This window comes from Trachymyrmex septentrionalis, unplaced genomic scaffold (genome assembly GCF_001594115.1).
Source record: "Trachymyrmex septentrionalis isolate Tsep2-gDNA-1 unplaced genomic scaffold, Tsep1.0 scaffold86, whole genome shotgun sequence".
Taxonomy (NCBI): Eukaryota; Metazoa; Arthropoda; class Insecta; order Hymenoptera; family Formicidae; genus Trachymyrmex; species Trachymyrmex septentrionalis.
Genome location: NW_017306049.1, coordinates 735,114 through 748,173, shown reverse-complemented (window position 1 = coordinate 748,173; position 13,060 = coordinate 735,114). Strand labels below are relative to the sequence as shown.

Below are 13,060 nucleotides of genomic sequence, written 5' to 3'. Positions count from 1 at the left end.
ATATATATATAGAGAGAGAGAGAGAGAGAGAGAGAGAGAGAGAGAGAGAAGCCCCCTATTACGAAATAGGCGCCTAATATGAGATAGCGCCTAATATGATTTCTGCTAATAAATCTATCTAGTGATTCCACCATGAATTTATTGCTCTTGGATTAAAAACTATTTAGTAAAAAATTCATTATTAGATCATGTCTGTAATCATTGTAAAACAAGATTTTAGAATTTGGATATCTTCAAGTTTCATTAAGATAAACCTTTAAACTTTGTTTATTATATAATAAATAAATAATTGGCAATAAATTCTTCATGTAGTGATAGAGTAAGATCATACTAATAGAAAAATATGGGATATGTTGAATTGTTTAATTACAGAAGTTAGATTTGATAATCGTAAAATAATAAGGCGTGGAAATCTTAATATGAGATACCCAGGATATTCCTAATATGAAATAACTCATGCTCCTATGTTATAGTGGAAATCGTTGCTAAAGTATAAATGTTATTGTACAACAGTAAAAAAGATAACCGGAATGAACGTCGAGTGCCTATTTCTGCGATGCTTGATTCCAACTACCTGAAGACGAGTTCTAGATACAATCTATCGCAGCTTACTTTTAGCGTACACTGGCTGTGTCGATTTGTATTTTAGAAATGTTAAATAAAGTTTTTTAATTGCAGTACTGATATACTTTACGTTTTACTATTAATTTCTTAAGGGGCATCTCATATTAGGAGCATAATTTTTTAACTTTGCGATTTGTTACTTTTTACATTTCTTCAATTTTTAAAAAACATGGAATTTGAATTAAATTTTATATTACGTTATCTCAAAGCTTATTAAATTCCCTTCAAAATGACCTATTATTTTTTAAATTCTGCCTATGAACTTCTAGCATTTACCCAAAATGAACTCAGTATCATATAATAGAGGTCTTTCCCCTAAAATATTTTATTAGTTTTGTAAGATGTTCTTAAGAAATTCAATAATGTGTAAGTGTAATTTTTAACGGTCATATATCTTACAAAACTGTAATGAAATATATTCTATTTAAAAAGATAAAACATTAAAAAAAGGTACTTACAACACTTTTGTTTAAATCATATAGATCTTGATAACTTAGTTATTTAAAAAATATATCAGAGTATATATATTTAAACCAAACATATTATAAATCCAATTATTCAATATATATAAGAAAAATTTAAAGGAGTTAAATATTGAATAACATACAAAATCTGACTGCTTATCGCTGTCCATTGATTTTGATATATGACGTTTTTTAGGTGTTAGTGGTGGCATCACTACATACATATCTGTTTCAAGATACTGCTTTTTCTGTAAATATTTTGACATGGCGCTTGGTGTCTTTTTATTTTCCCCACTTGAAGTATATTTAATTTATTAAAATATTAAGATATATAAAATTTCAAAGAGAATAAATTAGAAAAATATATAAATAATTCATAAATTTTTTTTACAATCAAATTAATAAAATTTTACTTCAATAGGAGTTCTTCTAATTCCTGCTGAGACTGAACGTGGATCACCCAGCACTCTTTTTTCAGATAATATTGGTGTACATATGTTATTATCTTCCATAGTTACTTGCTGCACAACCATTTGATGTTCATTACATTCCTTTTCACTTTCATTAGTGTAAAATAATAATTTATTCGCATAATTACCCATGATATTAATGATCACAACTAATTATTATAAAAAGCTCCTGTAAATGAAAATCAAAAAGCATAAATGCAAAATGTCAGATTAGTATATATTTCATAAAGAGGTCATATAATTTTATTAACAAAAAGACTTAAGAGTATTCAATAAACTGTAGGCATAACATTTTAAGCTATTTGGTCAAAATAATTATACAGAAATATATGTTAACTTAGTTTACACTGAGCATTTGATATGTGTACTAATTAATAACTTTCTATTAAATTATCTTAATTCCAGTAATGTATTTAAAGAATGACATACTAAATTGATGTATGTGCACCAAAATGATTAATTAAATATATGTATATGTTTACACATATTACAAAAATTAAGACAATAGAAAGTTATTACCCATATCAAATGCATAATGCAACTAGCCTTAAATTAGCACGTACAAGCAATCTCTATCCTCGTTCTAAAAAATTGAACTTATTACATTGATTCTGTCAATAATTATTTTTCCTTATTGTGTTATATATTTATTACTTAATAAATAAATAACGTATAATAAGGGCAATAATTATTTCAAATAAGCAGCAATACTTACGTAAATCACAGAACTCTCAAAACGTTTTAGATAACGTTAGATATATGCAAGACGATCATACGTTACCAGATTCAAGTAGCGGATTTTAAATCGTTGTTTACTTTCAAAATTAAAACTGACAAACGTTCAAATAGTACCAACCTATAAAACCAGAGATCGGAAACTCCCATACCTTTAAGCCCGAATTTACAACAGATTTTTAAGCCTTCAGCCATAAGAAATGTATGAATCGCTATCGATTATTCTCCTCGCTTTCGATTGTAATTGGTCAATTTCTTGACTGGGCTTAAAGCCCGTATCAGACTACTGACTTTGCAAGCCGACCCGATTACCAACTCTGATTGCCGATTAATAATGAACTAATCATAATAAAACTGATTTAATATGATTGGTTCCATTATTGGTTGGCAGTCAAAATGAGTAGTCGGATACGGGCTTAAATCACAGTTGCACCAACGTTACTTTAATTTTAAAGTAAGTGAGATTTAAAACTCTCTTTGTCCCTATCTCTTTTCGGTTTCAAAAAGAGATAGAGAGAGTGACTGCGTTCAGTAGAACGTTTATTTTGCAACTGTTGAAAGTTTCTTTCACGCTGATTGGATTATGCTTTTAGATTAAGAGGAATGGTTCTAGCAAAAAATCATAAAACGGTTGCAAAACTGTTGTGTTCTGCTGAACGCAGCTAGTTTTAAGTTTCACTTAAAATCAAAAAGTTTGTTCGTGTTGTATGCTCCAAATTAACCCAGAGAGCACTTGGATCACAGATAAGATGACGGTTGGATTCATATGCTCTAATGTTCAGTGACATGAATGGATTTAGGACAAGTGAGCATGTCACTTAACCTAATTCGTGGGACCACTCGAACAGTCGACATGTCTTCTTCTTCTTCTTATTGGTTAGGAGGCTCCTGCCTCCCATATAAAGGGTATCCCAAAATTAACGCAAGATTTGAATTTGCCGCCATTTGTGCAGTAAAGTGTTGGCAACTAAAAAAAAAACAATTTAACAGCTGACAGTTTAGGGTTAGTGAAAATGGAGCGTTACACGATAGAACAACGTGTGTTCATTATTCAACAAATGGATGCTGATTTTTCGAGCAAAATCATCCTAAGCGATGAAGCACATTTTCATCTTGATGGCTTTGTTAATCGCCAAAATTGCCGCTTTTGGGGTACGGAGAATCCACATGTGATTGTCGAAAAACAAATGCATCCACAACGTGTCACTGTTTGGTGTGGATTTTGGGCTGGAGGCATCATTGGACCATACTTTTTTGAAAATGAGGCTGGTCAAGCAGTGACTGTTACTGGTGCTCGATATCGCTACACGATAACACAGTTCTTTCTGCCGAAATTGGATGATATTGATGTGGCCAATATGTGGTTTCAACAAGACGGTGCCACATGCCATACAGCTCGTGAAACAATTCAGTTACTGCATGAGACGTTTCCAGGTCGTATACTCTCTCGTTTAGGTGATCAGAATTGGCCCCCTAGATCGTGTGATTTAACACCATTAGATTTCTTTTTATGGGGTTATTTGAAATCACAGGTCTATGTCAACAAGCCCACAACCACCCGTGCATTAAAGGAGGAGATTCAACGCTGCATCAACGAAATTCAGCCACATTTATGCAAAATGGTCATGGAAAATTTCGACAAACGAGTGCGTATGTGCATGCAAAGCCGTGGAGGCCATTTGCCCGATGTGTTATTCCACAAATAACCCTATCCTATGTACTTTATGATTCAATAAAAAAATAACAATCAAAAGACTAAAAACTGTTTTTCTAACTGTGTTTTCTATTTAATTTAAATCTTGCGTTAATTTTGGGACACCCTTTATATTGAACGGAGATAATACGGCCAGACGTTCAATTGTACGTAAGCGTTGGTAGGTGGATAATGTTGTCCTGCAGGTTTCGGCGTTGCGAGGCGAAATAATTTGCCGATGAAAACGAAACCTAAAAAGGCTCCATCTCTCTCAGCGAAGGGCAAGCGTCACGGAGTGCCGCTGGGACGGGATAGAAGGTTCGGGCCAAATGCAGGCGCACACGCGCCTGGGGAGTGCCGCGAGTTGACGTCACGAATGTTTGAATTATAGGCGGTAACATGCAAGACTAAAGCTTACAAAGAGGCGACAAAATTTTACTTCTTGTCTTGAGAGGAGCCGCAGGGGCAAAAAGGATCGTCTATCAAATTTTTTCGGAAAAGACTCTAATTGTAATGATTGCTTCTCAAACGGAAAAGACTCTAATTGTAATGATTGCTTCTCAAACGGTTGATAGTGGTGATAAACATCCGGGAAAGATGAGAGTCATGAAACCATGGTTTAACATTTTTAAAATAGAAGTTACCAAAGTAATAAACATTTTTGTGACGAGATGTCCTTCCGATAAAACTCAAACTCCGCATTCAGACGTTTTTTAGGAATATGGAATAAATCGGAGAGTAAATAATACGGAGCTTTAAAATTGATATCCGAACCTTCGCGTATTGCCCTCTTGGCTAATTGATCTGCGATCTCGTTACCTTGTATGCCGCAGTGAGACAAGATCCAAATGAAGTTTACAAATATGTTTCTAAATTTGGTCTCTTCAATTATTGCACGTATATAATCGATGACATAGTTGTTAGTTTTGTTGCTGTATCTCCGCAGAGCGTCAAGGACGCTCTTTGAATCTGAGATTACAATGCGATTCAGATTTCTGTGGATAACTATTGACAAGGCATTATAGATGACCCAAGCTTCAGCTGAAAACGCAGAAGTGAAGAAAGAGAGCTTGAACATGTGTTGCAAATCAAGTTGGGGAGAGTAAATTGCAGAGCTGACGAATGTACTATTCTCAGATTTAGATCCATCCGTGTAAAATACGATGGCTTGAGAGATCAGATTTCTAAAGATGATGTCAAAGATGAGCTGGACTAATTGAGAAGGTCCAGAGCGGAAGAGTTTAAGAGCTTTAGGCGGAAGTTTAATGATAATATTCTCTAAAAAGTATAAGAATCCTCACATTAACTGGTTGTTAATGTGAGGTATCTTTCACCTTCCCCGACTATTGTGCGGGGAAGGTGAAAGATGAAAAGATGAGATTTAGTAAAGAGAGTAAGCAAGAAAAAAGTTCAGGAGAGCTTTGATAAGGCAGTAATCTATACCGTCCAGACCGGGACTAGAAGATATCCTTACAGCATGGAGGGCGGCTCTGATTTCGTTAACAGAAAACGATGAGTCAAGTCAAGCGAGAGATTCCGAAATCCTATCAGAGATAGTGGATGTCCACGGAGAACAAGCCGAGGGGCAAAATTTATCTATGACTTCTTGAATTTGAGATTCTGTTAATTGAGAGGTTATTAATAGGGAGAGAGGGTGGAACGAGGCGGTGGTTCTTGAAACGTTTGAGCATGCGTTAGACCTCCATAGAAGAGGTGCGAGAGCTCAAATTTTCGCAAAAAGTTCTTCAGCCTTTTTGCTTAGCATGTCGGAGAGTTCTTTGAACTCTCCCGATATGCCTCGTAGTATTCAGTAATCGGAGCCTTTAGGTATGCCGCCCGAGATTTAACCGTCTCACTACATTCCGGAGTCCACCAGGGCGCAGGGGAGGATCCCGAGAGGAGCAATCACCAGGGATGTATTGTTTGCCGTTGTTGCGAGAGTGTTTGGAGGATAAGTATTTCCCGAGGCTTTCCAAAATGCAGCGAGTGAATGTGTATCCTTCCTCTGGAGAAACTGAAAGAACAACAAGCCGAGGTCTCATCAACAATTTCCCGTGCATGTTCAGTTAACCAGTGGTGTACATACAACCATTGCTCGCGCGTAAGGTAAATTTTATTAGAAAAAAAATAGGTAGATTTAATTTGCAAGTTGATATCGATAAAACTAGGGAAGTGATCGCTGCCCCATAGGTCACACTCGACACGTCGCAGAGCGGTGAGAAAGAAAAGAGAGAGTTCGCGATGTTTTTAGGAAAGGGGATATTGGCGTGTCGATATACAATTTTGATTGTGAATAGAGAATTGTTAAAAAAGACCTAAATAGCTAGCATTTCGATCGAAGAGAGAAGGGACGATTTTCCCAAAACTTGATATTTGAACTACATATGAGGACTGCCATATCTCTGATGTCTTTGTTATTGGAACCTAAACGTAAACAATCAAAGCCTCTAATCGAACAGGCATGAGTGGAATTAAGGCACGTCTCCGCAAGAATAATGTCCACGCTTTCAACAATTTTTTCTATTTCTTAGAGGCAGCATCGCGGCAATTCCAGAAAATTAATTTGATAAATTGAGGGTTACGTTGAGGCAGAGAAGAATGATGATGAAGATTAATGTTCATTTTGAATATTAAGACTTTAAATACAAAGCGCCTTTTCGGTCGAGTGTTAAGATGTTGAACTACTATCTAATATACATTCAATTAAATTGAATTAATATTTCAGAAATAAATTGAGAGCCGATGGATTTATCGGATTCTCTCAATTTATTTCTGAAATATTAATTCAATTTAATTTTTCGCAATAAGTTTATTACAGTTTTTTAAGATTTGGGAGAATTTGGGGGGGATTATTTGTTTCAGATTGATTGTGTGAATCCGATAAATCCATCGGCTCTCAATTTATTTCTGAAATATTAATTCAATTTAATTGAATGTATATTAGATAGTAGTTCAACATCTTAACACTCGACCGAAAAGGCGCTTTGTATTTAAAGTCTTAATATTCATATAGACGGTCTTGTTTCCAATCATATTGTTCATTTTGAATATTATAAATCGATTGTCCAGGCGTCTTATAGATTTGTCGTAAGCACTTGCCAATTTGTGGATTAGAAAAAGATGAAGGAATATTGACAATTATTTTCTGTAACAGATTAGAGAGGATAAACATGAAATTCGTAAGTTCTGAGATAGAAGAATTGGGAGAGTGGTAGAAGGATGAAAGGAGGGAGAGGAGAAGTGGAAGGGGAGGGAAGATTGGGAGAAGAGGTACCCAAGGAGCGGGGGAGAGAAATTAAAAGCTTCCCACCTGCCATACAAGAACAATGAGACAAACCTGTAGGCATTGCGAAGATTCTCCGAGAGGCCATTATTGGGTCCTCCTGGTGAGGAGCTGACAGGATAGTCAGGACGTCGTACCTATTGAAGCTGAATTCTGTGGCGAGATTGAAAATTCCCTGGAAAAGGAGGTCAAACTTTGTCGCTATAGGATTGGATAGGTTCGAAAGTTTGCGGATGGCTAAATTCTGGGATTAATCCAAGTAAATCGTAAGGATTAACGTCAGAGAAATCGAGAGGAGAAGAAGAAGAAGGAAAAGAGGAAAGGGAAAACAAAGAGGAAGGGTTTTGGGGAGAGCTGCAATATCTGGGAGGAAAGGGAAAAAGGGGGAAGAAAAGGGAAATCACCGGAGGATGAAGGGGGAAAGAGTGAAGAGTAATTAGCGGTGGAAATTCCAAGCCTGTTGCAAGCCTCAGCATAAGAAACATTTTCAAGAGTTGCGTATTAATATACTTGCCTCTGTCTGAGGCATTTATTAGAAGATGGAAAATGATCTTGGCCACAATTGCAGCATTTAGAGGGAAGGATATGACGATGACAATTCTCCAACTTCACATGTTTGCTTTGCCATTTCGTACAGCTGGGCTCTTGCATTCTGAATCAATGTGGCCGAATCTCAAACAAGCAAAGCACATTAGGAAACGATGATATATGAAAGTACCGGGAAACATGCATAAAAGTAAGTGCACGAGGAAGATTCTGATCTTGGAATTTAGCCAAGACGGATTGCGTGGGGATAAGCTCGTCTTTTCCGTCTTTTCGTACCTTACGAAAGAGTCTGCGGACCGAAACAATCTTAACCGCAGAGGAGAACTCATTGAGTATTGTTTCTTCAGAGATATCTTGCGGCATATTTTTTATAACGTCAGATCGCATGACTTTAAAAGAGGGAATGGCTGCTTTGAAGTTATGTGCATCCATGTGAATGGTACAAAAACTGTTGGCCTTCTCAAAATTATTGAGAGAGACCGAGAATTTTGTTGCGGCCCGCTGACTTAACCTCGACTAAAGAAATATTAGGTCAATCGGAAAGTTCCGTCCATCTAGCGGCGAATAGCTTTAGCTAGAACTGTCGATAACTCTTATGTCTAAACCAAGCTTAATTTTTTAGTTTTACCATTTGTCAATAAAATTCAGTATATAAAAGTATACGTGCATTAATAACATTGCTTTTTACTGCATCGAAAATGTCGACATTTGAGACAAATAAGCGTCATTTGCGCGAAGTGTTAATCTTTTGCTTCAAATGGAAGAAAATTGCAGCTGAAGCTCATCGAATGCTTGTAAAAATTTATGGTGATAATGCTCCTTCCGATAAAACATGCAGAGAATGGTTTCGACGCTTTAAAAGTGGTGATTTTGATATGGAGGACAAAGAGCATTCTGGACGGCCAAGAGCATTTGAAGACGAAGAATTACAGGCATTGGTGGATGAAGACCCATGTCAAATGCAAAAACAATTTGCAGAAGCATTAAATTGTGTTCAATCTGTTATTTCCGATCGTTTGAAAGCCTTGGGAAAAGTCTATAAGGAAGGAAAATGGATCCCATATGGATTGAAGCCAAGAGACATTGAAAAGCGAAAAACCATCTGCGAAATTCTGCTTGTTAGGCAACAAAGAAAGAGGTTTTTACATCGAATTATGACTGACTATGAAAAGTGGATCTATTAGGTTGTTCGGAAAGTAATTTCGTTTTTTCTTATGAAAATGAAAGACGATTTTCAATCAGACGCGTTTCAAATGATCATGAACGGTCGAATTCGATAAATTTAATCTCTCAGCGATCTCACAAGTTGTTATTCGCCGGTTTGCATCAATTAATGCCTTTATTGTGTCTTCATCAGCTTCAACTGGCCTTCCAGAACGTGGTGCATCTTCAACATCAAAATTGCCGGATCGAAATTTTGCAAACCAGTTTTGGCACTGGCGTTTTGTCAATACATCTTCTCCATACACATCAAATAATTTTTTTCTTGCTGAACAGCATTTTTACCTTTTCGATAGTAAAAAAGTAAAATATGCCGAAAATGCTGTTTTTCACTTTTCATATTTGATAGGGCACCAACTAAAAACTATTGCGTAGAATCAATCGAACTTTTTTCACAAGCAAGCCTTGCTATATCAGCTGTCAAAATATATAATGATTATGCGGCTTAAGTGTGAAGTTGGCTGTGAAAAAATACAATAAGTCCTCTGTTGGGAAAAAACGAAATTACTTTCCGAACAACCTAATATTTCGATAACCTCAAATGCCGAAAGACCATTTCCAGACCAACCATCGACATCGACGCCAAAGCGGAATATCGGAAAGAAGGCAATGCTCTGTATTTGGTGGGATCAGAAGAGTGTAGTGTACCACGAGCTGTTGAAATCTGGTCAAACAGTCACAGGGGATCTCTACCAAGAACAAATTATCCGTTTGAGCCGAGCATTGCACGGAAAACGACCAGAATACGAAACGAGACAGCATAAAATGATTTTGCTTCATGACAACTCTCGGCCTCACGTCACAAAACTTGTCAAGGAAACGTTAGAAACACTTAGCTGGGAAGTGCTATCTCATGCGACTTATTTACCAGACTGTGCCCCTTCCGACTATCACTTGTTTCGACCGATGACACACGCACTTGCAGAGGAACACTTCAATTCTTATAAAGAAAAAAATGGGTCTCTGAATGGATAGCCTCCAAAGATGAGTCATTCTTTCGCCGCGGAATTCGCTTACTGCCCGAAAGATGGGAAAAAAATCATCGCTAATGATGGACAATATTTTGATTGAGGTACATTTTCATTTTGTTTTTTAAATAAAACTATACTTTTTGCAAAAAAACGGACGGAACTTTCCAATTGACTTAATATTATCGACCAACTTTAATACAGTACGGTTAACCATGATTGGATTTAAACGAGCAGAGTCATTACTTGAGATTTTTTTGTAGAAAAATCACATAAGGTGGCATATCTTTAGAAAAATACCCGAAGGATTTGGATATACGAGGTCTGTTCAAAAAGTATCGCGAATTTTGAATTTCCGCGGGTTACGTATATTCGATTTTCGATTTTTTGGCGTTATGTTGGTACTTATGTCTCTCACTTATGCCGACAAGTTTCGGCCATTTTGAATGTTCAGTTAATTTTTGACAGCTGCTTTGCTTGCACGTGTTTTGGCTCGTCTTCGATTTTTGCCTATTTCAAAAAATGGATCAAAGAATCTGTATCAAATTTTGTGTGAAAAACAAAATTAAGTGCGTGGACGCATTCCGAATGTTGACTGTGGCATATGGTGAAGCCTTGGACCGAAGCAACGTTTATCGGTGGTACAAAATGTTCTCAGAGGGCCGAGAAGATGTGAACGACGAAGAGCGTGCCGGACGCCCGAGCACGTCAACAACAGACGAAAACATTGATGAAGTGAAGAAAATAGTATTGGCCAATCGTCGAATCACCGTTAGAGAGGTTGCTGAGGACCTAAACATATCGATTGGCTCGTGCCATTCGATTTTTACCAATGATTTGGGCATGAGATTTGGGCGGGTCGCCGCGAAATTCGTACCAAAATTGCTCAATTTCAACCAAAAACAGCATCGCATTAACATTGCTAAAGAGCTGTTAGACTCTGTTCGCGACGACCCAAATTTACTCCACAGGGTCATAACTGGTGGCGAATCATGGGTTTATGGTTATGACGTGGAAACCAAAGCTCAATCATCCCAATGGAAGCTGCCGCACCAGCCAAGTCCGACAAAAGCGCGCCAAGTTCGGTCGAATGTGAAGGTTTTGCTTACAGTTTTCTTCGATTGCAGGGGCGTGGTGCATCATGAGTTCTTGCCACAGGGTAGAACGGTCAATAAGGAATATTACCTGCAAGTTATGCGCAATTTGCGCGAAGCAATCCGCCAGAAACGCCCGGATTTGTGGAAGAACAAAAATTGGCTTTTGCACCATGATAACGCCCCTGCTCACACATCGTGGCTTGTGCGTGAATTTTTGACCAAAAACAACACACTAATGATGCCGCAGCCACCGTATTCCCCAGATCTGGCCCCCTGTGACTTTTTCTTGTTCCCGAAACCGAAGAGGCCCATGAAAGGACGACGCTACGCTACGATTGAGGAGATAAAGACGGCATCGAAGGAGGAGCTGAACAAGATCACAAAAAATAATTTTTTGAAGCGCTTCGAGGATTGGAAAAAACGTTGGTACAAGTGTATAATATCTGATGGGGATTACTTTGAAGGGGACAAAATAGATATTCATGAATAAATAAATAATTTTTGAAAAAACACAAAATTCGCAATACTTATTGAACAGACTTCGTAATTTGCCGGTATTCGGCAACCTGTCCTTGGCTGAGCTTTCCGATGATGGCGACTTAAGGGAGATTCCCCTAAAACTTTTCCTTCTCTGATGAGCGCTTCTTGCTAGCGCGACTGTTGTCGCTATAACAATTTCCTCGCCATAAGTGGCCGAGGAAGTCGTATCAGCATTTCTGTTAGGCCGGAATCAGATTATGCATTGAAGATTGAGATTAAAGATTAAAAATTGAAATTTCACCAATGAGGTCAAAAAATTTTGGCTCCTTTTGTTCTGATTGGTCATCAATCTTTCAATCTCAATCTTCAATATGTAGTCTGATTCCGGCCTTAGAGGTAGGCATCTTATTATTTAAATCCGGATCTCCTGTGGATTTCATAAACTTATTTTGAATATCAGATGTAAAGAATTTCCCATTCCCCTCTGAGCGAAGGAGGAAACGATACCTTTCCAAGTTTTTACGAATAATATCTTGTAGCGAAAAAATGGTTTTACTCACCAAAGTTTCATCTACAACAGTGCATTGATTATTTTCTTGTTCTTTTCCAAGTTTTTTACCTTTTTTTTCCCCGCGACAAGGGCGTTTACGGCAATACCCTAGGATTACGTCACTTTAGTATTGTCCAATCTAATAGGCGATGAAGCTCTGGATGTCTTATTAATATTATTAATAAAAGTATCAAATTCCTCTAACGAGATTAACGAGAAAATGAATGGCTCGGAGACGCGATTGAACTATCGGTCTACTTACCACCTGAATCCGAGTCTGAGGGGCCCGCGGGAGGGTTTCTTCGCATGCCACCACCATCCAAAAGAGCATAAACCGATAAATAGAATTAGAGAAAATATAGTAAGAATGCGGAAACGGGGAAAAAGAGGTTAAGAAAGTCTCGGAAGGAACGCAAGCAACACTTAGAAAACGCGCGGTGTGAGATCTGAGACAGCGCACGCATGAGCACGTTCGCATAGGTTGATCGTCCGAACTGTAATGGGTTGGACATGTGTCTCATTTCGCTTCGAGTATTTTGTGTTACCTCGATTATTTGAAAAACGTTTTTACACAAAATAAATGCATTTATCTTTAATAAATATAATAAATATATTTAGTTATATTATATTTTTATATTACATTATATTTTATTTTATTGTATTAATATTTTTTATTCTATTTTTTAAATTTTATTTATTTTATTTTATTTTATTAATATATTATATTATATTATTATATTATATTTTTGTATTAATATCAAAAACGCATTTATTAAATGCGTTTTTATACAAAATAAATCTGAAATACTTTTTTCGATACAGTATGTTTTTAATCATTACGCATGCGTAACATGTCCCAATCGTACCATCTTCTGAGGTAAGGCAAATGGAGCGTGCTCTTAATTGATTCATGTAGTGTACTCTAACGC

The 13,060-nt window shown here is 36.9% G+C and overlaps 1 protein-coding gene across 4 annotated transcripts in view; it reads right to left on the bottom strand.

Annotated features, from left to right (window-relative positions):
* LOC108755188 overlaps window positions 1-2,420 on the bottom strand; it is a 3,884-nt gene extending 1,464 nt beyond the window's left edge. For 2 of the 4 annotated variants that reach the window (XM_018498058.1, XM_018498061.1), the window contains exons 1-3: window positions 2,274-2,420; window positions 1,502-1,727; window positions 1,232-1,399 (exon numbers count right to left, since the gene is read on the bottom strand). In XM_018498058.1, the coding sequence (XP_018353560.1) occupies window positions 1,232-1,399; window positions 1,502-1,690 (357 nt within the window). In that variant the 5' untranslated portion in view covers window positions 1,691-1,727; window positions 2,274-2,420. Of the gene's footprint in view, window positions 1-1,231; window positions 1,400-1,501; window positions 1,736-2,273 lie in introns of those variants that run through there. The other 2 variants (XM_018498060.1, XM_018498059.1) reach the window with 2 other exon arrangements.
* Window positions 2,421-13,060: the final 10,640 nt, after the last annotated feature.